Source organism: Euwallacea similis, chromosome 17, assembly GCF_039881205.1.
Source record: "Euwallacea similis isolate ESF13 chromosome 17, ESF131.1, whole genome shotgun sequence".
Lineage (NCBI taxonomy): Eukaryota > Metazoa > Arthropoda > Insecta > Coleoptera > Curculionidae > Euwallacea > Euwallacea similis.
In genome coordinates this window covers 2662106-2687753 of record NC_089625.1, presented here as the reverse complement: position 1 = coordinate 2687753, position 25648 = coordinate 2662106, and the positions used below count along the sequence as shown (strand labels likewise).

The following is a 25648-nucleotide window of genomic DNA, read 5'->3' as shown; positions in this document are numbered from 1 at the left end:
TGGTTAAAAAATGGAAAAATGACACGTGCTGTCATAAATCATAAAATGTCATTTGGTGGGAATACCGGAAATTTATTTCAGTTTTTCATTTCCCTCCTCTCACCATTATTTTGATTTAGAGTTTTTTCCTCAAAAAAAATGAAAATGGAAGTGTGTAAAAATGACTATTAGGCACTTACTTGTTTATTTCATTAATAAAAGCAAAATATGTAGCGTTCTTAAGCGTTTAAAGGACTTTTTATTTTTTCCAACGTTGTTTTCTTGATATCAGGTAAGTTCATCGGCAAAAAGACCGTATTTGAGGTCCTCTTGAAAGCCACAAGTTGTTGCCTCACTTCTGTGCCATTCCTATGACCTAAATAACCCCAAATTTCCCATACTGATTGTTAAGACAGGCACTTAAAACTTTCAGAAGATTGCTGGGGTTACATTTGCAAAATAACCTCAGGTTACTCAGCTCAAACATTTTAAATCTGAATTAAACAAATATGCTAGAATTCAATTGTGATCGAGCTAAATTAAGTAACTTGCTGAAAAAGGTTTTTTTAAGACTTATTTTCACCCACATGGAGACAATCATAGAATGGTCTCTGAATTTTCCCGAGCAAGTTCAAGCAAAAATCTTTATTGTAGCTTGCACAGAAGGTTTCTTAATCATTTTGAAAGAGTTCTTGGATGATTATGCTTACTATCTTTCTTCTGTAATGTCAGAAGTCTTCTAATATTCTGTTTTTAATGTTAAATATTCTTCTCTTCTAATTTCATTTTTAAGTACCCTTAAAAATTTGAAGGGTGTAAATTACAGGTGTTGGAACTTTCCCATAAAATTTGTATATTTATTTTGTTTTTTTTTATTGATAAGTGTAATTTTTTTGCTCTCTGCCTACCTTTTTTTCATGTTTTTCTACAACATCTTTTAGCCTGAAATTCCTGCTCCAAATTATTGCTTCAGGTTAGTTTATGTCAGAAGATAGGATAGAGGAGAGAGAACTCAAAACTCACTTTATTTTTGCATTTTTTCTTTTATGTATACTGTACACATATACTTTTTCCTGTTTTTTAAATGATCTTGTAGCCCTGAATTTTTCCTCAACATTACCTGTTTGAGTGTCCTTAACATTTTGCGACAATCGAATTACAAATTTCCTTCAAAACATCTCTCTAAAAAAGCCAATTTCAGATATTTAATCAAATCCTGCAACTATGGACGACGCATCACCGACATTACGAGAGATATTCAGTAATTCCATAGAGGTTTTAGGCTTAACTCGCTTTTATACCGATGAATTTGATGCTTTTCAAAAGTATTATACCAAAATTAAGTAAGTCACATAAAAACATTTCATGGCTTTCATTACATTCCAAGCTTTTCAGTTTATGTAGTGACTCAAAGGTGATCATGCGTATTGTAAACCAAATTGATCATTTACAATTCGATGAGTCTTGTGATTTATCAGAAAAAGTGAGAAGGATTCCTAAGAAAGATGAACAAAACCTTGTGGTACCCCCGATGGAAAAGACAAATGAGTCTATAGAGTTTGCTCATCCTTCTTTAAAGATTGCGTAAGAAATATAAAATTTAAAAGACAAAAAATGACAAAAATGATTGTTGCAGAGAGACTGAAGAAAAGGGAAGGCATCTAATTAGTACTGAAAATCTAGACAAAGGAGCGGTTTTGATAAACGAAAAAGCGACAATATTGCAAGTAAACCCATTGTGTATGTGCATGGAGGGGGAACACAAAATATATCGTTGCCATCATTGCGCTTATACAATCCATAAATTTTATACGTTAGTATTGGTTTTCCTTTTCATTTCCGTATAAATCAAACTTACTGAGGGTTTTAGTTGTACAGGGTGTAACATAGTGATATATTGCTCCTTAAACTGCTTATTGCAGTCTCATAATGATTATCATAGGTTTGAGTGTGAGGGCTTTCAGAGGCATTTTTGGACATTAGAGGAAACAGATTACAGGTAAAAACTAGATTATTTGATAGCATATCATGGTTTGAAGGAAAATTTTCAGTTATATTGCCCTTAGAATGGTTCTCTATGGTGCCAGATATAATTTCGTCCACAATATCTCGGACAACCAAGATAAGTGGGGGATAGATGGCAATAATTACCCCTTCATTTATAGGCTAGAGAGTAATTTTGATAGAATACCAATTAAAAAGATTTATGAAATTTTATGGGTAATTAACCAATATCATTAAAACATAAATTTCATCTAGGAATTTATTTCAGCAAGCGGTGAAAACAGTTACATATCTAATAATGCGCACCAACTTCTTCAGCAGTTTTCAAATGGAGAACGAAAACATTCTACACATATACGTTGGAGGACTGTTAGTTAAACACTATTGCCAAGCTCAAATGAACACAGTTTTATTGAGGTACACCAATTTAGACGCCGAATTCTGTTTTAATGCTTTAGGAGGCAATGGAAAGGCTATTTGCCCCACAATAGCTTTGATCAATCATTCTTGCTCTCCAAACGCCGTTATCATGTAAGTAGTGTAAAATGGGTAGTTATTTAAATTACGTAATCCAATTTAAACGAAAAAGTGCAATAAATTCTTAAAGTTGTTGCAAGTTGGAATCTTTACGATAACCGGAACTTTTTAGTGTTTTTTGTCATTAAACCAAATAATTACACCTACTACTTCGAAAAACCTAAAATAAACTCAGATTTAAATGTTGTCATGCTTCAAGAAGCGTAGGGAAATCCCTTTAATTGACAAATTTAAAGAGTCTGCATGAAAAGAAAATCCTAATAATTTTGATCCCTAAAATAACCTTCCGACGCCTCCTAGTTGCTATAGGGATACTCATCTAAACAATGGAAGTATATTATTAAATTTATTAATTAATTGATCAAGACTCCTATAGATATTCTGAGTAAATTATACAGGGTTATTCACGCTATACGGCGCGGAATATTGTGGCTAAAGTGCGAGGCTTTCAAAAAATTTCACTTTTGGGCTATATGGAGATCTATTATGGCTACTTTTAAAAATTATTTTCATATTATACAGGGTGTCCCAAAAGCCCTAAAAGTATCACAGTTGCGTTTTTTTTAATGGAACCCTCTGTATATTATTGCATGTTTGGATTCTCTGATCAAAATAAGTGTTTGTTTTAATAAGGTTTACTATACCTAAAACTTAAGGATTTTTAAATAATTTGAATTTTATCAAAATTTGACCTAATTTTCATGTTTTAAACACTTAAGAAGTATTTAAGTTATGCAAGTGTAATTTACAATATAGTGTAACAATAGATCATATTTTATATCCCAATCATGATAAACTTGCCATTTTATACAGGATGTGCAAAAATTAAAACTAATCAAATAAGAACTTTAAGTGGCTATAACTTGATTAATTTAAATACAACGCTATATTTTTTAACTTACCAGGATATGTAATTTTTAATTACCTATCGAATGGTATTAGGGTGTTCATAGCTAAGTCTTCGCGTTTTTACAGAATACGCTAAATAATTGTTCTTTGCGCCAGGACTTTTGAGACACCCTGTATAATATGAAAATAATTTTAAAAAGTAGCCATAATAGATCCCCATATAGCCCAAAAGTGAAACTTTTTGGAAGTCTCGCACTTTAGCCACAATATTCCGCGCCGTATAGCGTGAATAACCCTGTATATATTTTTTAATTAATTGATAAGGAAACAGTGGCGTAGTGAAACTTGCAATAAAACACATATGCGCAATCCCAACAATTGAAGAAAATCTTACACCACTGAATTTTTGCACTTCATCTAAAATAAATATACAAAGTGTTATATCAAAAGTTGAAATTTTTAGTATTTTCTGGAGGATTTTTTAGTTGCTATTATTCTGTACGCTCTGAAATCAGAATATTAGAAAACCTTTTAATATCAAAATTTTTAGACCATACAATGACAGAATTTTAGTAAAAGCAATAAAACCCATAGGCCTAAACGAAGAAATCACCATATCATATCAGGAAATTAGTACTTTTTTCTCATTGGAAGAGCGGCAGCTCTTAATGACTGATTACTTTTATTTCAATGCTCTGTGTGGATGCAGTTTATGCAATTACGAAAGCACTTGGGTGGGTATAGCAATTTTCCTGAAAATATTTTATCACAAGATATGATTTGCAGCGAAACTATCCTTATAAATGCCTCAATTGCGAGACTGGCGTGGCAAAGAAAGTTACCTTGAATAATGAAGAAGAAAAATTGTTGTGCAAAGACTGCCAATCTTACTCTCACATCGACAAGATAGCTGAGAAGACTGCTGAAATAGCGGGTAATGTGTGTAGGTTGCTTTCGCCTTATATTTTCGTGGTTTTGTGTGTTTTCTGTTGTCTGTTACCTCCTTCCATTTTCTTTAAATCAGAAATTTGTAAATATATTTCAGATCGAAAGACGTTTACTGTGGAACCTGTTATTAGGATAGCAGAAAGTTATGACCGACTTTTCCCTAAGGATTCGTGGATGTTACTCGACGCTTATCGTGTATTGTACGATAAATTTTCAATATGGGGAGGTATTTCTTTGAAGTTCAATTAATTGGCAGTTGTAGAATTTGGCAAATTTCAGAGAAACCATTAGAGACTATGAAATATGGACTGATGTTTTTTAAGGTGCTGGAGGAGTATGTCTCAAGGCTGCATTTGCCATTTCTTGAGGCAAAAGTGAAGTTTTTCCATGAAATTATCAACTCCAAGAAGTTTATGAAATTAGAGAGGGTGACTGACGATGAGTTGTGAGTTTATTTTAACAGTCTATAAATGTGCACAATACTTCTATAATTTTCTTAAAAATCGTCAATACATGAGAAAATAATTTAGGGATATTCTCGATTATATCTGAGCATTGGAATGTTAGTAATTCTTTAAATGTGTTTGCTTCTTTTTCTGGTAGCTCATGTTGAGAAACATCGAACCATTGATATGTTTTTTATTGAGTGATATCTAAGTCATATTCAGCACATGTAGTTCTCCTACAAATTTCCTTCTAACTAGAAATTAAGTGGAAAAATTGTCTTCTTACCAAGAAGAAGTCACATACACCTGACATGTCTTAATGAGGTGTTCAAGCTCTGAGCATTATCCACCTAGAAAGGTGTAATAAAAGAATCCTATTATATCAGCCACTAAATGGTCCAAATTTTTCAAACATGCTTGAAATTGCAGGTCGCAAGAACAATTTGCTCTGAATTAAATAATAGTAAGCGTAATTAATATATAGTGCGTATGGAATCTCTTAGTTCCTAGGCCCTAACTGGTGATTAATCCAACTTCCTGTAACCTTTTTTTTTAGTCCAGGGATGAGTCTCTGCATTGGTCATATTCAATGCAACATTCATTGACTTTTTCGACCGTTTGCAACAACTTTACGATGTTACGAAAAATACTTTAATATTCTTGTTTAGTCAAAAAGTCTGTAACTTTGGGGTTATTTTTAATGAGTAATAAATTTTCATTATTTCTTACCTTTGATTAGCTCTGAAGGGTCTTGTGGAGTCACGCATTGAATTGTCAGTAACAATAAAATGGAAACTATAGGAAAATTCCTCATTTTGAGGTTTTGATGCGGTTTGGTGTTGGGTTTCTTGATTTTATATAGTACGGAAGTCGTGAGCAAAATGCAATAAAAGTCTAGTTAAGTTTTGAAAATGTCACGATTGAGGTGCAACTTGTGAATTTAAATGCTGTTTGTATCTCACGGCACGATAACTTTATATAATCAACAGGAACAAATTAAACTTCATTTTATTACTGAGAGATTTTTAATAGTTTAAAAATAAATAGCATTAACAATATTTCTTTTTATTCAGGGTGACCGGAAAATGGTGTCCGCGTGGTAACCAGAGATTTACGTTTAAGCTGTGGAAATAAACTTCTAGTATTAAAACCCTTCAATAAACGGAACATTATCAAAGATGATTATTAGTAGAGATCAGTACATTATGGATATTCAATAGACCTTTCGTGCAAAAAAAAGTCAATTTAAACCACGCTTTATGGTACGTTTATGGTCATGGACGATCGGTGACTTATCCAATGTCCGATAGGGTATTTAATACTTAGTGAAAAGTGACGTTCATTCATTACTTAGCCAGTTGTGGTTTACGCTCACTTTCAACCTATCATCCAGCACCTATGAGCTATAAATGTAGTCTTGAAATTGGCTACATTTTAACTTACGATCTAAGACTAATAACTGACAAAAAGTCATTGGTCGTTGCATGGTTGCTGCCGCGCTAAAACATGATATTAAAGGCCTAGGCTATTTCGTATTTATTACTAATGAAGCGTGATGGAATGAGTATTTTCGTTAACATATGTGGTACTGTAGTTATTAATAGGCCTTCTGATATTTTTACAAACCAGATGTAAAATCACCATATTCTTATAGAATGGACAACAGACAAAAACTCCTAAAGAGGAATTATTATTGTGTTAATCAAGATCTGATCGTTGTTAACCGGGAGGCTCTCAAATTGAGAAAATAAAATTCAAGAATAATCATGGATTTCAAATTTTAACTTACACTTCCTAAACTGAAAGAACTGTGAAGTCAAATCTTTAAATAGAAACGCCCTGAAACTCAGTATAATAACGACTTTCCTGCAAATCTTAAAAATCCTCTTATTTCTGCTTACTTTTCCGGACACCCTGCATAACAAATTTCAATATCAGAAGTTAGGGACATCGAACCATTGATATCGTTTATCCATCCCTCTGTTGAATATGTATTCCAAACACTTCTTGTGCCTGAAAAATTTCTATTTTCACTTAGATATTTGCTAAGGACCTGCAATATCCTTACGGAAAAGACGTATATTTATTGCATCCAGCTATAGGATACTCTTCTTTGAAACATTGAGTACCCAACCCTGTGAAATAAATATGGCCCACTTGTGCGGATGTTTTGGTGTTCACAGACTTGAGGCATTTGTAGAAAGAATCGTCACAGTCACAATTTAATTTCGTGTAAAATGAAGGATTTTCTAATCCATATTTCACCCCATGGCCTTCAATTATATCCGAGCATTTATCGTGAGCCCTACAGCACTTATCAGTGTTTCTCGCGGTTCCCAAATCTTCGTCGTTTTCTGCAATATCTCCAGCTCCACACCATTTAGTGCCTAATTAAGTTTGAAGAACTAAAAAATTACATTTTTATTTGAATTTAATAATTACCAGGATAAATGAAGAACCAATTAGAGACTCTGGCCTCTCCGTCTGACTTATCCAATTCATGGTTGATTTCGTTTAAGTCCACTTCAAACTCATTATCCAAAATAATTTTGTGATTTTCAGAATAGCTTATTATTGCCAATAACACTGTGATAACCTCTTGAAATAGCATTTTGGTTTGTAAAGTGGCTAAAATTCCTTCAGTCTTTTATATGGTTCGTAATCAATTTATTTCCTGGTATATTGCGATTAACATATAAATGCAACGCAATCGTGAAATTTAAGTACATTTTTGATAGTCTAATTTTCCTTTAAACAGCGGTACTATCAAGTACTTTTCCGACCAATGCATTCGAATCAAGAACGACATTTTGTTCTACATTCCGTTACCCTACCTGGAATACTACTACATGGGACTACTGGGGAAGCTGGAAAATGTCCAGCGGAAATTGAAAGTGATTAATAACTAGCCATGATTTTTCATGACCAAAGATATTTTTATGTTAGGGTTAAGTATGACGAGGCCTTTGGGAGATAAAATGTTAAATTAACTAAAATTGTGAAGGATTTTAACTCCCATATAAGGCCACTATTGCTCAAAGTCTGATCTCTAGATAGAATATTTTTATGTAATGTTTTTAGGATTTTTAGGACTAAAGATGCGCAACTGTGAGAAAACCAACGAAATTATAAAAACTTTCTTTTTTATCACGTGTTTGTTATCTGGAAGAAGTTGGACAAAACAGTCCAGAGTTTGAAACTATTCATTTAGTCATATGACTTCTTGTTGAAATAGGTCATCTCCACAGATACTACGACAGTATTAAAGTCTCAGTACTACTTTAAATATCATAGTAAATGTATGTTTGATGTTTATATATTTTATATTAATATTCAGTACATAAAAGGCTGATGATTTACTAGATCTTTATGTTGTAAATTTTAGAATTGTACTCAGATAGGATGTTTTGTCTTGAATGTTCTATGATAATAGTTCTTCCAAAGATGTGTTATGTTACTGTTCTTTGTTTTGTTAATGAGACTTAAAATAAATATCTCGTTTTCATAATCCTGAAGTATTTATTGAAGTGAAAAGAGAGAAAGTTAATGGAATTTTGGAAAGTGAGTAGGTATGCAAAAAGGGACGTGAATTTATATAATTTTCGAATTTGATGATAGAAAATCAATTGTGATGTGACGAATTTAATTATCCGAATAAATAATAACCTGACTATAGGCACTGTAATTTACTCTATTTATCTCCGTTTTCTCCTATCGGACGTAATTTAGAATAGTTATTCATTTCACACTACTCAGGTAGTACTGTTTATCCTGTGCTGATTTGCGGCCGATAAATCGAACATTTTAATATTCGATTCTGTAATGTTGTTGCTAAGCAACTTCACGAGATTCTAATTAGGGATCTATCATTTGGAAAATTGCAGTCTTTCCGCAACTATTCACTTAAACTTAAACATTTTCCACACTGGCAAGTTTCGATAAATCCATATTTACTTTGGATTGAACTGAAGTGACAAATTTTCATTCGCCATATTTTCAAGAAAGATTGTTTAGGGCTAGAAAAGAATTTATAACTTAGATGATAGAACAAAATAAAATAATATATGGTACGCTTTTATTAGATGTTGCTACAGCACTAGTTGATATTCTTCAGATTCGACTTCTAATGTTCCTCGTCCGTAAAACACTCATACTGTAGCAAATTAGCTGTTTAATTTGGGTGAGGTAACTATTATGCAATCAGTGCGTAATCTTTCAAGTTTGTGAGACTAATTAGGTTATCCATAAATGGATTAGTTGAATAAAATCATATTATGTACGCAACACATACAGCGTCGTCCAATTTTGAGTTAATTTACTAATAAATTAACTCTTAAGTCAAAATTAAAATAACTTAATTGTTGTCTACCATCGGCACCATCACATTGACCATACGTTTATTTAATATTCAGCAATATATACACAGCATGATCAACTTCAGTGATGTTTTCATTATCCACTTTTTTAAATGGAAATTGAAAGTTATTTCACTCGTTAATTAAGGTGCAATGAAAATTGAAAACTAAGAGTTCAACGTGGATATAAAAAACGTTTGCTTTTCCAGTCCCAATAGCTAATCTCAGTAATACAGATTTGCCTTTATAATGACTCGGAATGAAAATCCATGTATGTTTGGTAGTAAGTACACATTCAAAAAAAGTTAAAAACAATATTTGTTGTGAGTCACAACCCAGAATAAAGTTTCTTTAAATAAGTTTTCTTTAAGTGACTGGTTAAACATTACCGATCAAATCCTAATACTTATAAATATGTTTACAAAGTATCACCTGTATCTAATCTTGCGAGCTATGTCAGACGTAGGTATTTAAGGCATTATTACCAAAAAATTGGCTTACAGTTATAAAAATTTTATCAAGAAAAAGCAACAATGTCTGTGCTCGTTGGCCCTGTAGATGCCAAAGAAGAATGGTCCAAGTGGAAGGTAAAATTATTATAAACAACCTTATTTTAACACTAACTATATTTACCGGCTCAGAAACAATTCTCCAAGAAATACAACTCCGAAGAAGAAGAGCAGAAGAGATTTCAAATATTTGAAAGTAATCTGCAAAGCATTGTGGAGCACAACAAAAAGTTTCAGGCTGGGGATGAAACTTACAAGAAGGCCTTAAACTCCTTCTCTGACCTTACTTCTGAGGAGGTTCCAAAAGGGACTGGTAGTGGAGGCTTATCGGCAACAAGACGTTAACACCGGGGTCATGATATACTTGTATTAGATTTTTTTATAATTTTTGCACTAATAAAATATGCATTAGAGGAAGAAACCGAATTGTTGTCTTAATTTTTACCCTGCAAAACCTTGAAATGTTATTTTATCTAATCTGTTCTGAGGAAATTCTGACACACTTGTTTTAAACTCAGAACCGCACCTTTTCTATTTTAGTGGGGTCTGTGAATGTCCAGAAGAAATGGATTACTTGCAAGGTATTAGCATAACCAAATCAAAGATAAGTGCAGTTAACAATTAAATATCTATTCCTAAGGCGCAACACTCAAAATCCTATGAATCAGACGAGGAAGAACAGAAACGATTTCAGATCCTCGAGTCCCATCTTAAAGACATCTTGGAGCATAACAAAAAGTTCCAAGCTGGAGAAGTCACCTTTAGTAAAGGTCTGAATCAGTTTTCCGACTTGGCTCCAGAGGAAGTTCCAAAGGACTTAAGGGGCAAGCCCAGACCTACTTTATATTAAATTGCGATTATGTAAATAAAATTGTTAATTTTTAAACCTGATTTTGACGTGCCCACAGAATAAACATTGCACCATTATTATCTGTTGCTGGTAAATGACGAAACCCACTTGAGGATGATTCAATAACGTGGATAAATGAAAATAAATCAAAGTTGTTAAAACGATTAAAAAATGATCCTACTAACTCTTCTAAATTTAAACATATTTACAGACACCCTCCAATTTGAAAGCATTGCAAACATGCACAGTTCGCAAGACATCATCAGCATTAAATCTGAAAATCTTTGAAATCGATTTTAAGTAATATGTAAATTTTAATAAAACAACATTGTGAAAATATCACAGACGTAATACCACAGATCTGTTGAAATCAGGTCGTACTTAAGTAACAAAATCGAGAACTGCTTTTTCATATTCTTGGGAACTCAAGTGAATTCTAGCTTCGGCTCTGGTTCCACACATATAGGTTCGCCTCCTGAGGAGTTCTGATAAATCCCAGATAGGGACTGCACGACCTGCAAAACGCCCCATTTTTTGTTAATAAATTATTGCTTTGCTACTATTGAGCGACCTGGAGTCTAGATGAACTTTGCATTCCAAGGAGTAATGAAACAAACATCAAGTAGTAACGGAATAAACGTTGCTATAGTTCAATAAACTAATAAAACATCTGGTAATATTGACTAGTAGTACCTAACTTAAAGTCGGATTTACATTCGCCGTTGGATTTAGATTTAGCGTTGAAAGATAAATGTCAATAAATTTAATTTCCCCGCTTATCCAGGATATCTCGAACTAGTCTGTGAAGAACTACATCAGGCAGGTGCCTGATGTTAATATGCGACGATTTAAGCCAACTTACCTTAGGCCAAAAATTAGTGGTTTTTAAATTACAGAATTTTTGATTATTTGGGCCGCAAATATCTTGAAAACGAGGATTCTTGAAGGTTCTTTCAAAGTGTACCTTATTTGCACAAAGCATAGTGTAGAATGTAAATTTCACAAACGAAAGATTTGTAGAGAGCGCAAAAAGTTACCCCTTAAATAGGAAGTTTTGCTCAATTAATGTTATTACAGAAGAAATAAGAAAAAAACCTCATCCAAATATTCAATTTTGAAGCCCTGTTGTTTGAAACTAGTACCTTTTGGACTAAAGCAAGTTGGGATAAATTGTCGAATATTGACCACAGAAATGAACGGTGGAATCTCTTACAGATCAGTTAGAGGCATCCTATATATAGGGTGTCCCGAAATTAAGTAGCAACAATAAAAGCTAATTAATAATACCTTTTCTTGCAAAACAATCCATATTTTCATCTGCTGTGGTCAATCGTAAAAACAATTGCAAGCAAAAAAGTTAGGTCCAAAAATACTCTAAGCCGACCCTGTACAACTCACTTCTAAAATTTTGTTTAGATTTTTGGATTCGGCGTAAAATGTTAGGTAAAGGTACAAAATTTTCTTACTGTATCTCAAACCAAAAACCATTTTCAGAGGCGGCCCTTGAAAAAGTTGTACCGTCCTTAGTGCCTCTTTGTCGCCCTATGCTTATAAGAACTTTTCTTGATATTTTTGGTCGTAGAATTGGTCCTTAAATTATTGCTATTTAATTTCGGGCCATCCCGTAAACTGTGAGATATAAAGTTAAACCAGTTTTATCCTTTTGACATTAACGGTTACAAGATGACCTCAGAAAAATTGTACTTAGTGGTCAAAAAAATTTCACAAACAGAAATGACGTCAAAAATTACAGAAAATTTTAATTTCGTTCTCTTCATTGGCCTATAACTCGTCCATATTTTATTTGTCAGAACCATCTTGAGGTAATTTGAAGTCGAAATCTGGGGCTACGTCGCACTCACATCCAAACCGTAGCACGGCGTTTTTGGCTAATGAAATCAACCGACGACACAGAATCATGTTTTTACTTGTTAAAAATGGGTGAATTGAGAAGTAATATTTTTGTGTTTACGCAGTACAACACCAAATCCAACTTTAAGGATACAGCCCAATTTAGGGTGTCGAGCAGCGCTACGACGCCGAAGTTTGGAGCTGGCGCCAAAGTCAAATCCAATGTCGAGTTTATAAATCCCGTTTAAGCGTTGAAACGTGGAATTAGCGTTTACGCTAAAGTACAGTGAATTGAAATAAGTAAAGTGGTAAGTAACTAAACTAAGTTTTCCTAAAAAGCTCTATACACTCCCACAAAATACATGATTATTATTGCATATTAGAGAGATCTTCCCAGAGGAACAGAGCCTAGATAACTAACTCCTGCAAATTCCTATCCTCAATACTCATATACATGCCTTCTTCCTGGTAGGTGGAGTCGTGTTTGGCCAACACTCGAAGCAATGGTCTAAGCTTCAAATACCACTGCTCCTTGGGGATCCTGTGCCTAAAAATGGGGAGTAATTTGAGGCTTTATTTTTGAAAAAAATAGGGAAAATATAGAGACATATAGAGCTTACTTACCGTAGCAGCAGGTAAAGCGCAGAGCGTGAAGCGACAAAAAGAAGTGCTGTATTAAAGCATGTGACCCACGATAGTGTTAGGGGGCGTAAATAAAATGTGCTCCATATGTTTGACTTTTTTAATGCAACATTGAGACTACTTAATAATTCTGTTATATAAATATACAATATTAGCTTATTAAGGTATAATAAAGAATGGTGGGGCCCCTGGTTTCGGAAAGTCAGAAAAGCAATTTTCGGGATAGATATATGAGACTCACTAAATTCGCTTTTCTGTCTGATTCTCTCCAACTAAGGTCACCATAATGTAAATTACCGTAATGCAAATAGATGAAACATGAATGAACAACAGAATCGCCGATATATGTTCGTTTATGGCACAGTTTAGCGGCTCCCTTGCTGCATTTAAAATTCTGCTTTAAAATGTATACTCGACTAATAAATAAATTAAAAACTATATAAATCTCATAAAAGAGGCATCGAAAGCGGACCAGACGTGGACGAAAATTTGAGTATTTACGCGTTGGACAAATAAAGACGGATAAAATAAGGTTGTAACTGAATTGCTGTAAACTGGCCAAAATCAGTGCAATTCACAAAGCATTTCTTATTTCGTTTCACACATTTTACCCCTGAGGTCTACAATAATTATTTACCTATCCATTTTCCTTCATAGAACTATACAAAATACTGAGTTTTATTTGTTAAACGAGACTGAATTATTACCTTAAAAATTTGTTCTACAATTTATAGGCAAAGCCCATGATCGTAGCCAGGAGATTGTTTAGAGGGGACGCACGTACAAAGCTAACGTAATAAACGTTAAAATAACACACATATGCTAAAACTTTTAATAGGAGGAATAATTGACCTTTAGGTTTCAGTAGTTCCACCATAATGAAAACATTATCTCTGATCTTAGAAACGGCACTTTTTAATGTATATCTGGTTGCAGATGCACACTCATATTAAGGAATATACGAGTGCAGATTCCGAATTTGAAGGTTAAAAGTTCATTAACTATCCTTCCAGGTTCAATAAACAATTTCACATTGTACTTACCGATTCCGCAATATGCGAGTTTAGACTGTTTTCACATTAATTCTTAAACCGGTCTCTGTACAATCTATTTTTAAAACTTAAAATTACTCGTCAATATAACTTCACATAGGTCCCTGGTAGCTCTCGGAGAAATGCAATTTGAAGAGCAGTCACCAGAGGGAGCTACATCACAAATCTATCCCACACGAGGAAACTATTTAATTTTACTAATTTAATTTACAGGATAAGGAACTGGGGGGCAGGAACTCCTGTTACCTTCTGGCTACGTCCATGGCGACACCATCATCACTAATATAAACTATCAATAACTCCGATGTAGGGGGAGGACGTTTTGAGCTTGTGCAATTTCGTTCAAAGACTTCATGACTATTTAAGAGCATCTCAAATAATTTCTTTTTTTTTATTCGTCTTAGGTGTAAGCAATAAGACGAGAAAACATGCCTTTCTAGCGCATGCAAAAAAGACCTTTTACCTACCAAAGTCTATTTTCCACACAGGTTTGACCTTAAACTTGACTTTTATCTATGTAAAAATGAATATCTATGCTGAAACACAGAAACTCTCAGTTATTTCTCATATTTTGACGCTCTTAAACGCCAAATAACTCGTATTTTATAGAGCCTTTTTGAGTTTCATAACAGTCAAGTATTTTTTTTTACATACACTTCTAGGCGTCCTGAATTTTATAAACAAGTCCCTATCAGCTCCAGCAACTCTGATATCCTGAAAAATACACTCATTCGCTGTTTTTCAACCTGATATCAATCAGAAGGGATATACCGATAAGCGAATACAAGCAGTGTATAACTTCACTAACAAAAGCACAACCCCAAAACCTCGTTTCCTTCAAACCGAAGTGGCTTAAATGGTGACGTCGACGAGTCGATCCTCAATGGACATGTACATGCCCTCCTCCTCGTAGGTGGAGTCGTGTTTCGCCAGAATACGCAGAAGAGGCCTCAGTTTGAGCCACCACTGCTCTTTAGGTATGCGCTGGCTGCAATAACACCGGGTTTTCTCAGCTGACTTGTCACACCATTATTCCCATGCATCGACTTTTTCGTTATGAGACAAACATATCCTTTATACCCATATAGTGAAATAATGGTAAAGTGCATTTACGGTATATTCAGGCCGATTCTATTCATGGAAATTTACCAGCATTATGGAACATGGTAACAAATGCATGCCGTTGCAATGTTTAGATATTTCACACAACAAAAAGTTAACATTGGCAACGCCGCTCGATAAAACACAGGAGAGATATATGATGAAGGGCGGCAACCCAGCATGCATTTCCGGTGGTCTTCGACACGTTGTTGCCAAATCTCCTGGAAGTTATTTCCTGATTTCCCTGCAATATTCCCCCGTCAACCCCTACATTTTTTTTGGCCATTAATGGCAATTTCGCATTGTTCTCAGGATCGATAGGATTTCGATAATTTCTTGATAAGTGTTGATGGCATTTTCCAAATTTTATTTAGCAGTGACACAGCATTTCTACCAATTTTTTTCAACGCTGAAGCAAGAAAATGTTGACGACATTTTTGGGATTTTCATAGGATTGACGACATGTCCAGATTGTTTGAGTTAAGACGAGAGATTGGGAGTACGATTGATAACGCTTAACTAAGAAAGTGTTGATAACATGACTGTTTCGCGACGATGTACTATAGGTAGTATAACCCCTTCTTCAGAAACTTCAGTCTACAATACTTTAACAATATGAAGAAATTTCATTAAAAATATTAAATAAATTAAATGACAAAATTCAGATTTTTATCCATAAAGTTCAAAATTGATATATGAAAGGGTTAGATTAACCAGAGAAACCATGAAGATCTTCAAACGTGACAAAAACTTCAATAGGAAAGGACTTTCTTAGATGATACAAGGTGGTATAATTATAAAAAATTATAGATGACAAACGAGAATTATGAATAGAGGACTCTTACAACTTAAAACAGGCGCTAGGAAGTGGTTCTTGAAGATAGAGAAAAATGCATTCCAGAAAATGACTAATTAAAGGGAAATTTGGTGGGAAATTGAATGAAAAAGAAGTATACTTGCGAAGAATGTCAAAAACATTGAAACAGAGAGCACGCATAGGGACCTAATAAGAAGCAGAGAAAAGATTAAATAAAAGAAATTCCATAAACTTCCTTAAAAATATTGCCAAATTTCCATAAATAAATCAACTCGAATACACCATGGTATTTATGATCAATGATTTCGTATTTAGAGTGTTAAATATGGAGGGTGGCAAAAACAGGCTTCAAAGCAACTCTCTAACTATAATTAGGAACCAACACCAAAGAATCACGATTTATACCACCACTAACTCAAAGTCACTTACTCAAAGTTGGTTTGTTCTTTCAGTGTCTGCAAACTGGTGCACTTATACTGTCGCTTGACTATGCCCAGTAAACATGCAGTGTTGGGATCAGTGCAATTGATCTTGCCGTCGTGATCAGTGTTATTCTTCAACTGGCACACCATCCAGTCTACCGCTTTGGCAGCCATTTTAGTGCCCAAGTTGCGATCGAAGGGAGTGGGTGAACCACCTTGTTGCATGTGACCTAATACGCTTCGATTAGATCAAAAACTTAAATCCAGAGCAACAAACCTAAAACGTTCATCCTGGCACTGAACAGGCCCTTGCCCTCCTCAGAATAGAGCCGATAAATAAACTCGGTGTTGTAGTTTTCGGAGGCCTTTTCATTGCGAAGGATAAGTCCACGTTGGACTCCTTCGGACATCTTTGTGGCCATATGATAAACGTCTTGTTGTAGATCTTTGATCGTGAATTTCTCTTCGTAAATGTAGGCTGCATCGGCTCCACCTGCTAACCCAGACAATGTGGCCAAATATCTGTTAAAGTTTCCAAAACCAATCAATAATGAAGCAAAGGGGGCACTGTGGAACTTGCCCGCAATATCCACCCATGGTTTCGATCACAAAGACCCTCCTCTTGGTGCCTTGAGCGGACTGCCTGATGCGATCGCAAATCTCAGTAATTTCATTTAGAGCTGTGTCACAACCTAAAGAGAATTCAGTGCCAGGCACGTTATTAGAGATGGTACTCGGGATGACCATAATGGGGATGCGGAAGGCGTGGTGCTCGTCTCGGTTCTCGCTCAGCTGCAGCGCCGCTTGGAAGCCCTTGAAAACCAAACCGTGAACTTCTGGCAAAATTTTTATTCCTGACAAATACCTCAAATCCTCCGATGATCAACAGGGCTTGAATTCTATATTCCTCCAGCCTTGAGGCTATCAGCCCCATGCGATGTCCGGGCAGGGTACGCTTGGTGCCCAAATAAGCGCCACCGACGCCAACCCAACCAGTCACATCAGACCAACCTTTTAATGTTAAAATGAGCCTGTATTAGATACATATACGTATAAAGTGAAATGAAACTTACTCATGTGCTTAATATTTCCTGCAATCAGACCTTCGATACCGTCGTGGATCCCGAGTACAGTATCGCCTCTGTAGATGCAGTTACGCACGAAAGAGCGCACAGCTGCGTTCATACCACAGCAGGGGGCCCCAATGTGCATAACGGCCATGTTGTAGCCCTCCTAGAAGAGCGCCCAATGGTATGAAATTAGCAGAAAAGTCGAGAAAAATTACCGAATATAAGCTGACAGAGTGAAGGGAAATTAACGCATATTTCCCGAGTTTTTTTAAATTTACATTGTGAATTCTAAAGATTTGACCATGCCACAACAGCTACTCTATCCACCATAAGTGTATCTATAACAATCTAGGTTATTAAAAGGTGCTTGTGAGTATTATAAAGCAATTTTAAACACCACAATTATCCTCGTAACTATAATATGTAAACTACTTGACTTCAAATTTCAATATTTTGAAAGTAAGTCCACATAAGACGTTTTGGCATTTCGCCAAAATTTGGGGATTCCCCTAAAAACTAATACTTAAGTTGTCTTTTTTTCAAAATATTTAAATTTTAAAAGGTCATTCCATTCGGCTAGAATACCAATTACTGGAAAAGGTAGGTAAGGCATAAAAAGCAGAAAATAGTGAAAAGTTTCGTGTAGAACGAACGAGCATGTATACTACCTAGTAAAAGCAGTGACAGATGCGGGTTTGAAAAGTATACTCACCGAGCCCCACAGGGTATCTCGCTAAAAATAACGAAAAATCAAGAAAATCGGTTAGTAGGTTACAAATGCACTTCGAATATCGTATATCGCATGCGGAGCAATCGGTTATTTCGATCATGTATTGGCACCGTAAAATCAAATTGTACAGGCAACTTAAAAAATATAATAATGCATTTGGCCCGTGCTGAAAAGCCTTAAGGTGACCTCGTTCAACCTTAAAAATTATAACTAAATACCTTCTGAAGAGTGTGCTTCTCGTCCTTAGTGGAAAGCAAAAACAAATACAATTAATTGTTAGTGATTTAGTTTCGGAAATGTTGGATTATGGACAATTATAACGATTAAGATGAAAAATCCTTTCCAAAAAATTTACGAAACATAGAAATTAGTTTAACAGTTTCCGAGATTCTAAATAAAAAAATCTGGATAAAGTATTGTATTATAGATGTGTTCTATACATTTGAGGTGGATTTTTTATATGTTCTGAAGGGGTAACAAGGGTTTTCGTTCACGCCCTCAGCGAAGGGCTAATGCTATTCCCAGTCAGTTTTAACTGAGAATAATGAGCAATTTCAACGCTCCAACAACCCTCAATTTTATGTGAAACGCTATTTTCAAACAGAATAAAAGGAAAAATAATTAACCCACCTGAAACGTATAAAGCATATTATTTACTAAAAACTTTTCTTCTTGTCAAATCGGTGGATATATTTTGACTTTAAATTTTTCAGAGTCAATTAGATACATGTGTTTATAGCATAAGGAATATATTATTATTGTTTGAAATTAAAAAATTCAGGATAATAACCGAAAGTTGTTAAAGAGCTGCAAAATTTACTTTATGCTCCGAAGAGCACTCTTAAATTTCAAACACAAATTTTCCACTTACAGGAATTTGCCCTTTAGCAAATACCGTCAGAAGCACACATTAAGTATTGAGATTTTTCTGACATCCTGTTCACGTATACATTAAACTCTGCTTCTAAAATAAATGTGCGCACTTACTTTGCCACGTCCCTGTTCGTCGAAGGCGGTCTTGGGGGGCTTGAGGCGCGTCAGCAGCTTGTAAGTCTCCAAATTTCTCATGAAAGATTTTCCCCTGAGCTGCACAGCTTTGTCCCACTCTTTATCCGCCATTGCCTGCAAATAAAAACGATTAAACAATCTTTTTCCCATTTATACACGAAACAAACCTGTGCTACAGCCTTTGTCTGCTTAACACACTCCATCAAAGGTAACCTAACGGCTTGATTACCGTCCAAGGAAATCACAATCGGATCTGCGTGTTCATCGGCTTCCATCAATGCCATAACAGCCTCGGCTCCCATCCGTGAACCCTGGATGTTTAAATGTGAGCAAAAATAAGGGAAGATTCAATGAGGTTGTTATACCAAAACACGGTCGAATGCGGAGGGGTTTCCACCTCTTTGAACATGTCCCAGGACAGTCACTCTGGTATCCTGGTGCAAATTGTCCACGACTACCTTTTTTATATCTTCAGCGGTGATTGGTTTGCCATTTCGGTCGATGGCGCCTTCGGCGACTATGATGATGTTTAAACGTTGACCTACGTTTCGTTCCTGTTAAGGAGAAATTTGATTGAAAATAGATCATCTATGTCATGAAGTCTGATAAGACCGAATTTACGCATCGAACTACATAATTGCCATTAAATAGTAAATATTTTTTGTTCCATATGAGTGTATACCAACTTTTTGTTATCTTGCTATACAGATACTATGTAACTGGCCTGACCTAGTATTTCAATCAATGCAAGTACATCGTTTAATTGCAGTATAATTATTTTTACTGTTTTACTTAAATAATTGCTACTTTAACTACACTCATTTCATTGAGCAAATAGTAGTTCAATTAGTTTTTGGATAGCTGCGACAGCTCTGTTTATGAATTGATTATTATTATTATGGAATGTTTAGTATTTCTGGCAAAAATTAATGTTAGTTACCATATCTAACTCAACAAAACACATTTTATTTAAACTCGCTGCTCTTACATAAACCACATCAGAAGAAGTTTTTCCTTTACTACGTGTCTTTATGGTTGTTGAACATAGCCACCGTTTTATGAAAATTGTTCTACTTTCTATTACAAGTTATTTTGTAAGTACCTGCATCAACTTTTTACAAAGTTTATCGGGCCAATCAATCGCAGCAGGATCTTCCGGGATAAAAACGTAGTCAGCCTCGCTTGTTAGAGCGGCTACCAGTGCTAAATAACTGCAACGAGCAATACAAAACATACACAAACTACACACAGTACAATCTCCACCATAGTAATATTAGTTAAAACAAAAAATACAACTCCAAAATACATTATTCCTCAAGTTAGTCCTTAAAAGTCCTCCAAACCTATAAAAATAACAACCTGCTCAAGTTTGTCACACAGCTTCTGTTGCCAATCCTCTGGAGGAGGATTTTCAGGGACAAACACATAGTCTGCCTCAGAGGTTAATGCTGCGACAATAGCTAAATACCTGTTCGATAAAAATAATTTCTATCTCTACTAAAACGCCTAGAGAGTAAATTAATCCAAAAGTGTCTTACCCGCAGTGCCTGCCCATGACCTCCATAATAAAGGTTCGCTGATGTGAATATGCAGTAGAGACAATTGCATCAGTGGCTTCAATAATTCTGGATATTAAAGAAAAAAACTGAATATTTTTGGAAGAAAAATTAATATTAGCTCACCTATGCAAAGCACTGTCAGTTCCAATAGTCATATCAGTGCCGCAGAAATCATTATCAATAGACCCCACCAGGCCGGCGATGTAGAGATGATTGTATTTATTTTTTTGCTCCTCAGTAATTTGACCTGTTTTGAGAAGTTCCTCCAATAAGCCGACCCATTCCTGCTTGAACAAGTCCGCGCCAGTTAGCGAACCATCACCTCCAATTACCACTAAGTTGGTTATACCCCTTGATATGAGATTATAGGCAGCTTTTAGACGTCCTGGACGTTCTCTGATTGGGAAATAAAATTGAATAGATACTAGATACTAGATAGAAAATTTAATTGATAGATAGGGTTTAAAACAGTGATTTATTAACTATAAAATGCAGTGTTACCAGCACTAATTTTTTTGTTTCAAATCAGTTATGGTTAGTCAAGGTCTGAATAAAATGAGTTTAAATCAGGTTAGTTTAGGTTAGTAAGTAATGTTACAAAATTACAAAGTTTTCTGCAATTAAAACCTTTTGGGGTACAAAGGTCAACAAGTAACAACGTACCAAGTAATGTATATTTATTTTAAAAAATTAAAGTTATTAAGAGCCTGAGTACAAAGTCCTATACCTAGGAGTTGTATTGTTATTTAAAACATTAATACACTGCTGACAATTTGATATTTCTGTGGTCCTAGGCAAAACTCAGTATGTTAACAGGCTTAGCCTAATGACATCTCAGGTTCTGTTAGTGCCACATGTTCACACACTAATTACAAACTTGATGACCTCTTTTGTAAAATTATGCAACATTTTAGTGCCAAATTTCCCCTCATTTCATCTGAGAAAACAGGATGAAAATCACTCAACAACATTCTACAACTTTACCTGAAATCCTGGCATCTTGCAGATCCAATAATAGTCCCACCTTTGTGAATAATAGAGCTGACCGCTGCCCAGTTTGCCTCAATTATGTATTCACCACCATCTACCATTCCTGCAAATATCCCCAACATGACAAATAAATCTTTATAACAAATAGACAAACCTTGATAGCCTTCTTTGATAAAATACACTTTGCATCCTAAATAGATTCCCATACGTACTACTGCCCTAACAGCAGCATTCATGCCCTAAAACAATGGTTCTGTAAGTTCATTTTACTTAGCTTAGAACCCCAAAAGGGCATGGATTGGTGAATATATAACAATATGTTAGTCGAGGAGCTTTACCTGGGAATCTCCTCCACTGGTGAAGACAGCAATTCCCTTCCCTTTGTGGGCCCCCCGTTCAATGAATTTGGCTCCCGGTTTTTCAGTCATATTGTCTGAAAGCTTACGTGAATTTTGTCAGTGCTGACAAAGCCAAATTGGCGCATTTCCGCACCAAGTTTGAAAATTGCCAAAGGTAGGCCTCACCTGTTTATTCTGCGGTCGGTCGACGTCCACGCACTATTTTGTATACAGCCGGCTACACGGACAACCTCTCTTATCTTTTGATTTGTCTGTCGTAAAGTATGACTGAGAGATTTTAAATTTAATCTATCTCTTCTCGAAATATTTAGCAAACTGTTATTGTAAAATTGAAAATTTTGGATCTGAAGGTGACCTCTGTGTTGGGCTTTTATTGGCCGGAATAAGGGGGAAAAGCGGATCCGCCCCTGAATAATCTGACCCAGATGATCAATTTACGCTGTAGTCACGACATACGCCACTCATCATCAAAATTAGTTGGAATGAAAAGGAAGATATTATCATCTTTCGTAGAAACAGCTGATTGGATATGTTTGCGGGAATGGACAAACTACATGATGGAATATGACGTAACATCTCTTGTCGACTGAAAGGAGTCGCATTCAAAATAAAAAAGAAATGGGATTTTTGTATGCTTTTCTTTCAAGAACCGGGAACTTTGATTCAAAATAACAAAAATTTGCGAAATGAGAGTTTCCGATATGTTTCTGTCACTCCAAATAATTCAAGCATTTCTCTGACGAAGCCGGTTTTCTTGCAAGTGTTTTGATTTCCTCAAATCAGTACAAATGTAATAAGGAGAGCTTATTTGTAGAAAAAGGCAAATTTTAATAGTTATTAATGAGACGTGACTATTTACACGTTGAGCATAAGAGCTCTTCGTGCACGTTTTATATAATGAAATGTATCAAACCATAGAAGTGGAACTTTGGTGGGGAATGCAACTGACTGAGATGCAAGGCATTCAACCATTCATCATTTCTATCTTCGTTTATCTTGTACATAAATGAAAAAAGATTAGAACCTTAATTTAATTTGATCTCAGGGAACAGGCAAACTGCACGAGACCTTAATATGAAATGATTAATTTCATGTGGAGAGTGCACAGAGAATTTGCCGTTTACCTCATCATAGATTTACCATAAATGACCTCATACCCAATCAAAATTTACCGCAGAAATATATATGTAATAGTTAAGTAAAAATTTACTCATAAAGCGACATTTTACTCAACTCAATTAATATAAGTATATACGTTATGCGTCAGGACTAACTTCTGTCAAATCTAATGTTTGAGAAAGTGAGGTTATGAGAAGTTGTTGTTGTTTAAACGGTGTAGTATAATGTTTTATTTAATTAATATTGTTTGTATCATAAACAGGACCTCATAAGTTAACAAAAACTATGAACAATTATTACTCCTTATATTCAAGTAGATGACATAACTTAAATTCACTTAATAAAATAGTTTTGACCCCAATAACTATAATATTCGAGCTCTTCATCCTCACCCTTAATTTCACTAATAGTCTCAACAAAACATTACCAAAAAGTACTTAAAAATAATACCACATATGCCCAATAAAATGCAAAACCATCATCATCAAATTCACATGATGATGTATGGGTTAGGAGATAGTCACGATCCAAATCCAGACACTGTTCAGTTAGTCGAGAGCATTGTTCAAAGCCAGCTTAAGACAATTGTGATCGAGGCTCTTAAATATGGGGATGGGAAAGTGTTGCGGGGCAGGGACTTGGTTTTTTTGTTACGCCATAATAAATACAAAATGCACAGGTTTATCCGGTAAGTAGTCTATTAAGATATTTTTTCCTACAACGGTTAGAAACGCTCAATTTTTTTACAGTTACATTCTTCACAAAGAGCTGAGTCAAAAACTAAAGTGTTCGAGCACAGTATCTAAGATTGATCATGATGACAAGACCAAAAACAAACTGATAAAGTTCATTGAGAGTATTGACGAAACTGGAGAATTCTTGGATATGTCTGAAGTTGATGAAACTAAAGTAGAACGCATGCTGAGAGCTGATCGCATCTCTAGAAATCTCAGTGAAGAGAAATATCTAGAGTTTCAAAAGTCCAGGTAAAGTCCTTGATAATTTTATTATCAAAATATTTACTGTGGAAGTATTGCAGGTGCGCGTCGTTCAAAACTTGTCCCAGATCATTTGAGAACATAAAGCAGTGGATAGATCCGAAAAAAGAACTAATATTTGAGGATGACTCTATGGATGTGTTGTGTTATTTAGCCTTTCAGACTGTTGCCGAACTTGTAGATTATGCTTTGCTTGTCAGAGAGGACGCCCAGTCAGGTAGCAGGAAGTGATCATAAAAAACTTTGAGAGAGGTACCCCCAAAATTCGAATGCCTACTTGAGATGCCTTTTAATGATCACCCTTTATTATAAATTAGGGTTGAAAAAAATGTTTGAACTATATCACTTTTAGGGAGTGATCCCTTGGCACATTTGCCTGGTTCTGGCTCCTATTACACTGCTGCAATGTTTAAGGCTCCTCATGGCCTGGAGAGGGGGCGTGTTGATTGTGCCAGGGTATATTCAATTTTATTTGCAAGTTTCTTGATGGGGCTAATGTTTTTTTTATGCAGATCCGCACTAACCAGGCTCCTATAAGCGTAGGCGAAATTAAGGAGGTCATGAGAAGAATTTACAGTCCACAAACGGGGAAATTGAATTTCGGGGGTAAAGTCCCTGATACTCACTATTTATTGGCTTTGTAATTTTAAGATGTACATAATAAATGAGTAATATAGGAATTCGTTTCATTGGTGCAGTGGCCTACTTTGTACCTCCCCTATAGCTAAAAGTTTCCATAAAAGAATGAAAGCCAGATTAATTTCGCTAATGGGGTATTGGCATATCCTATTATGATCTATTCAGCGGTATCATGGTAGGAAAATCTTGATTTTCCGGGTAGTCATAGGCGGGTTATTCGTATGCGCTTTTTCCTGACCTGCTTTAACATTCATAAAGCTAAGTTAGAGGGGATGTTACGGCTTCCGACGCCATTGCCATTTAACCCAAAATTAGCCACATTATAAACTACATGAAGTTATTGGATTTTTGCACAAAGCATGGCCAAGCCCTTTAATATTTTCATATCGCCCCGGGAAGGACGCTATGTTTATAAACACCGCATCAGGCCGTATTTAAAACTATCATGGGTTGGATCTATTTAGGGCTTTTTTCAACGGTGTTGTAATGAATTTGGCGAATCAGGATTTGAAGAAAATGGGCTGGAAATTAAAATGTTGATTAGGTTTTACCTGCGAATAGAACATTCGACTCAGTCCTGGTTCCTGAAAAAGTTATTGAGTAAAAATTCATGTTAATTATAGTTTGATGCGCTTGGTAGAAACATTAGGAATTCTTATTAAAGATCGTTTGGGTCCACCTAGAGCACAAATAAAATAGCGAATTAAAAATTTAAGCCTGTTTAGGCGGTTTGGATGATGATGAATTTAAAGTTTTGTTGAAGTTTTTCATTAGGAAAAATCGTGAGTTTAGGTTTTGGGTTCTTAAGAAAATA

General features: G+C 35.2%; 4 protein-coding genes across 16 annotated transcripts; 2 read left to right on the top strand and 2 right to left on the bottom strand.

Annotated features, from left to right (window-relative positions):
- Positions 1 to 57: 57 nt before the first annotated feature.
- LOC136414330 (uncharacterized) lies at positions 58 to 8271 on the top strand. Of its 3 annotated transcripts, none has more exons than XM_066398275.1 (12): positions 58 to 271; positions 1181 to 1322; positions 1375 to 1563; positions 1616 to 1792; positions 1850 to 1978; positions 2031 to 2199; positions 2252 to 2514; positions 3920 to 4103; positions 4156 to 4303; positions 4415 to 4543; positions 4597 to 4762; positions 7522 to 8271. In XM_066398275.1, the coding sequence occupies exons 2-12, from the start codon at positions 1204 to 1206 to the stop codon at positions 7670 to 7672; spliced, it is 1824 nt and encodes a 607-aa protein (XP_066254372.1). In that variant the 5' UTR covers positions 58 to 271; positions 1181 to 1203; the 3' UTR covers positions 7673 to 8271. The 3 variants fall into 3 exon arrangements, with proteins under 3 accessions (XP_066254372.1, XP_066254373.1, XP_066254371.1); XM_066398276.1 differs by having other exon boundaries at positions 59 to 271; positions 2046 to 2199; positions 4156 to 4312; XM_066398274.1 differs by having other exon boundaries at positions 59 to 271; positions 4156 to 4312.
- On the bottom strand, positions 6640 to 7525 carry LOC136414350 (phospholipase A2-like). Its single transcript, XM_066398326.1, has 3 exons — positions 7206 to 7525; positions 6832 to 7150; positions 6640 to 6776 (listed from the first exon to the last, which is right to left on the bottom strand). The coding sequence occupies exons 1-3, from the start codon at positions 7372 to 7374 to the stop codon at positions 6698 to 6700; spliced, it is 567 nt and encodes a 188-aa protein (XP_066254423.1). The 5' UTR covers positions 7375 to 7525; the 3' UTR covers positions 6640 to 6697.
- A 2855-nt stretch (positions 8272 to 11126) lies between the features above and the next one.
- Pfk (ATP-dependent 6-phosphofructokinase) lies at positions 11127 to 22452 on the bottom strand. Of its 11 annotated transcripts, none has more exons than XM_066398259.1 (18): positions 22244 to 22452; positions 22058 to 22159; positions 21874 to 21958; positions 21714 to 21822; positions 20853 to 21125; positions 20709 to 20795; positions 20273 to 20381; positions 19536 to 19724; positions 19338 to 19481; positions 19150 to 19284; positions 18381 to 18404; positions 18145 to 18165; positions 17436 to 17595; positions 17228 to 17373; positions 16943 to 17175; positions 16640 to 16884; positions 16370 to 16592; positions 11127 to 12875 (listed from the first exon to the last, which is right to left on the bottom strand). In XM_066398259.1, exons 2-18 carry the CDS (start codon positions 22145 to 22147, stop codon positions 12737 to 12739), a joined length of 2412 nt encoding a protein of 803 aa, XP_066254356.1. In that variant the 5' UTR covers positions 22148 to 22159; positions 22244 to 22452; the 3' UTR covers positions 11127 to 12736. The 11 variants fall into 11 exon arrangements, with proteins under 11 accessions (XP_066254356.1, XP_066254355.1, XP_066254354.1 ...); XM_066398258.1 differs by lacking the exon at positions 20273 to 20381 and adding an exon at positions 20530 to 20638 and having other exon boundaries at positions 22058 to 22152; XM_066398257.1 differs by having other exon boundaries at positions 22058 to 22152.
- A 960-nt stretch (positions 22453 to 23412) lies between these two features.
- On the top strand, positions 23413 to 24875 carry Spt3 (Transcription initiation protein Spt3). The gene is made up of 5 exons (XM_066398175.1): positions 23413 to 23885; positions 23947 to 24183; positions 24237 to 24412; positions 24548 to 24651; positions 24708 to 24875. The coding sequence occupies exons 1-5, from the start codon at positions 23653 to 23655 to the stop codon at positions 24837 to 24839; spliced, it is 882 nt and encodes a 293-aa protein (XP_066254272.1). The 5' UTR covers positions 23413 to 23652; the 3' UTR covers positions 24840 to 24875.
- The last annotated feature ends 773 nt before the right edge of the window (positions 24876 to 25648 follow it).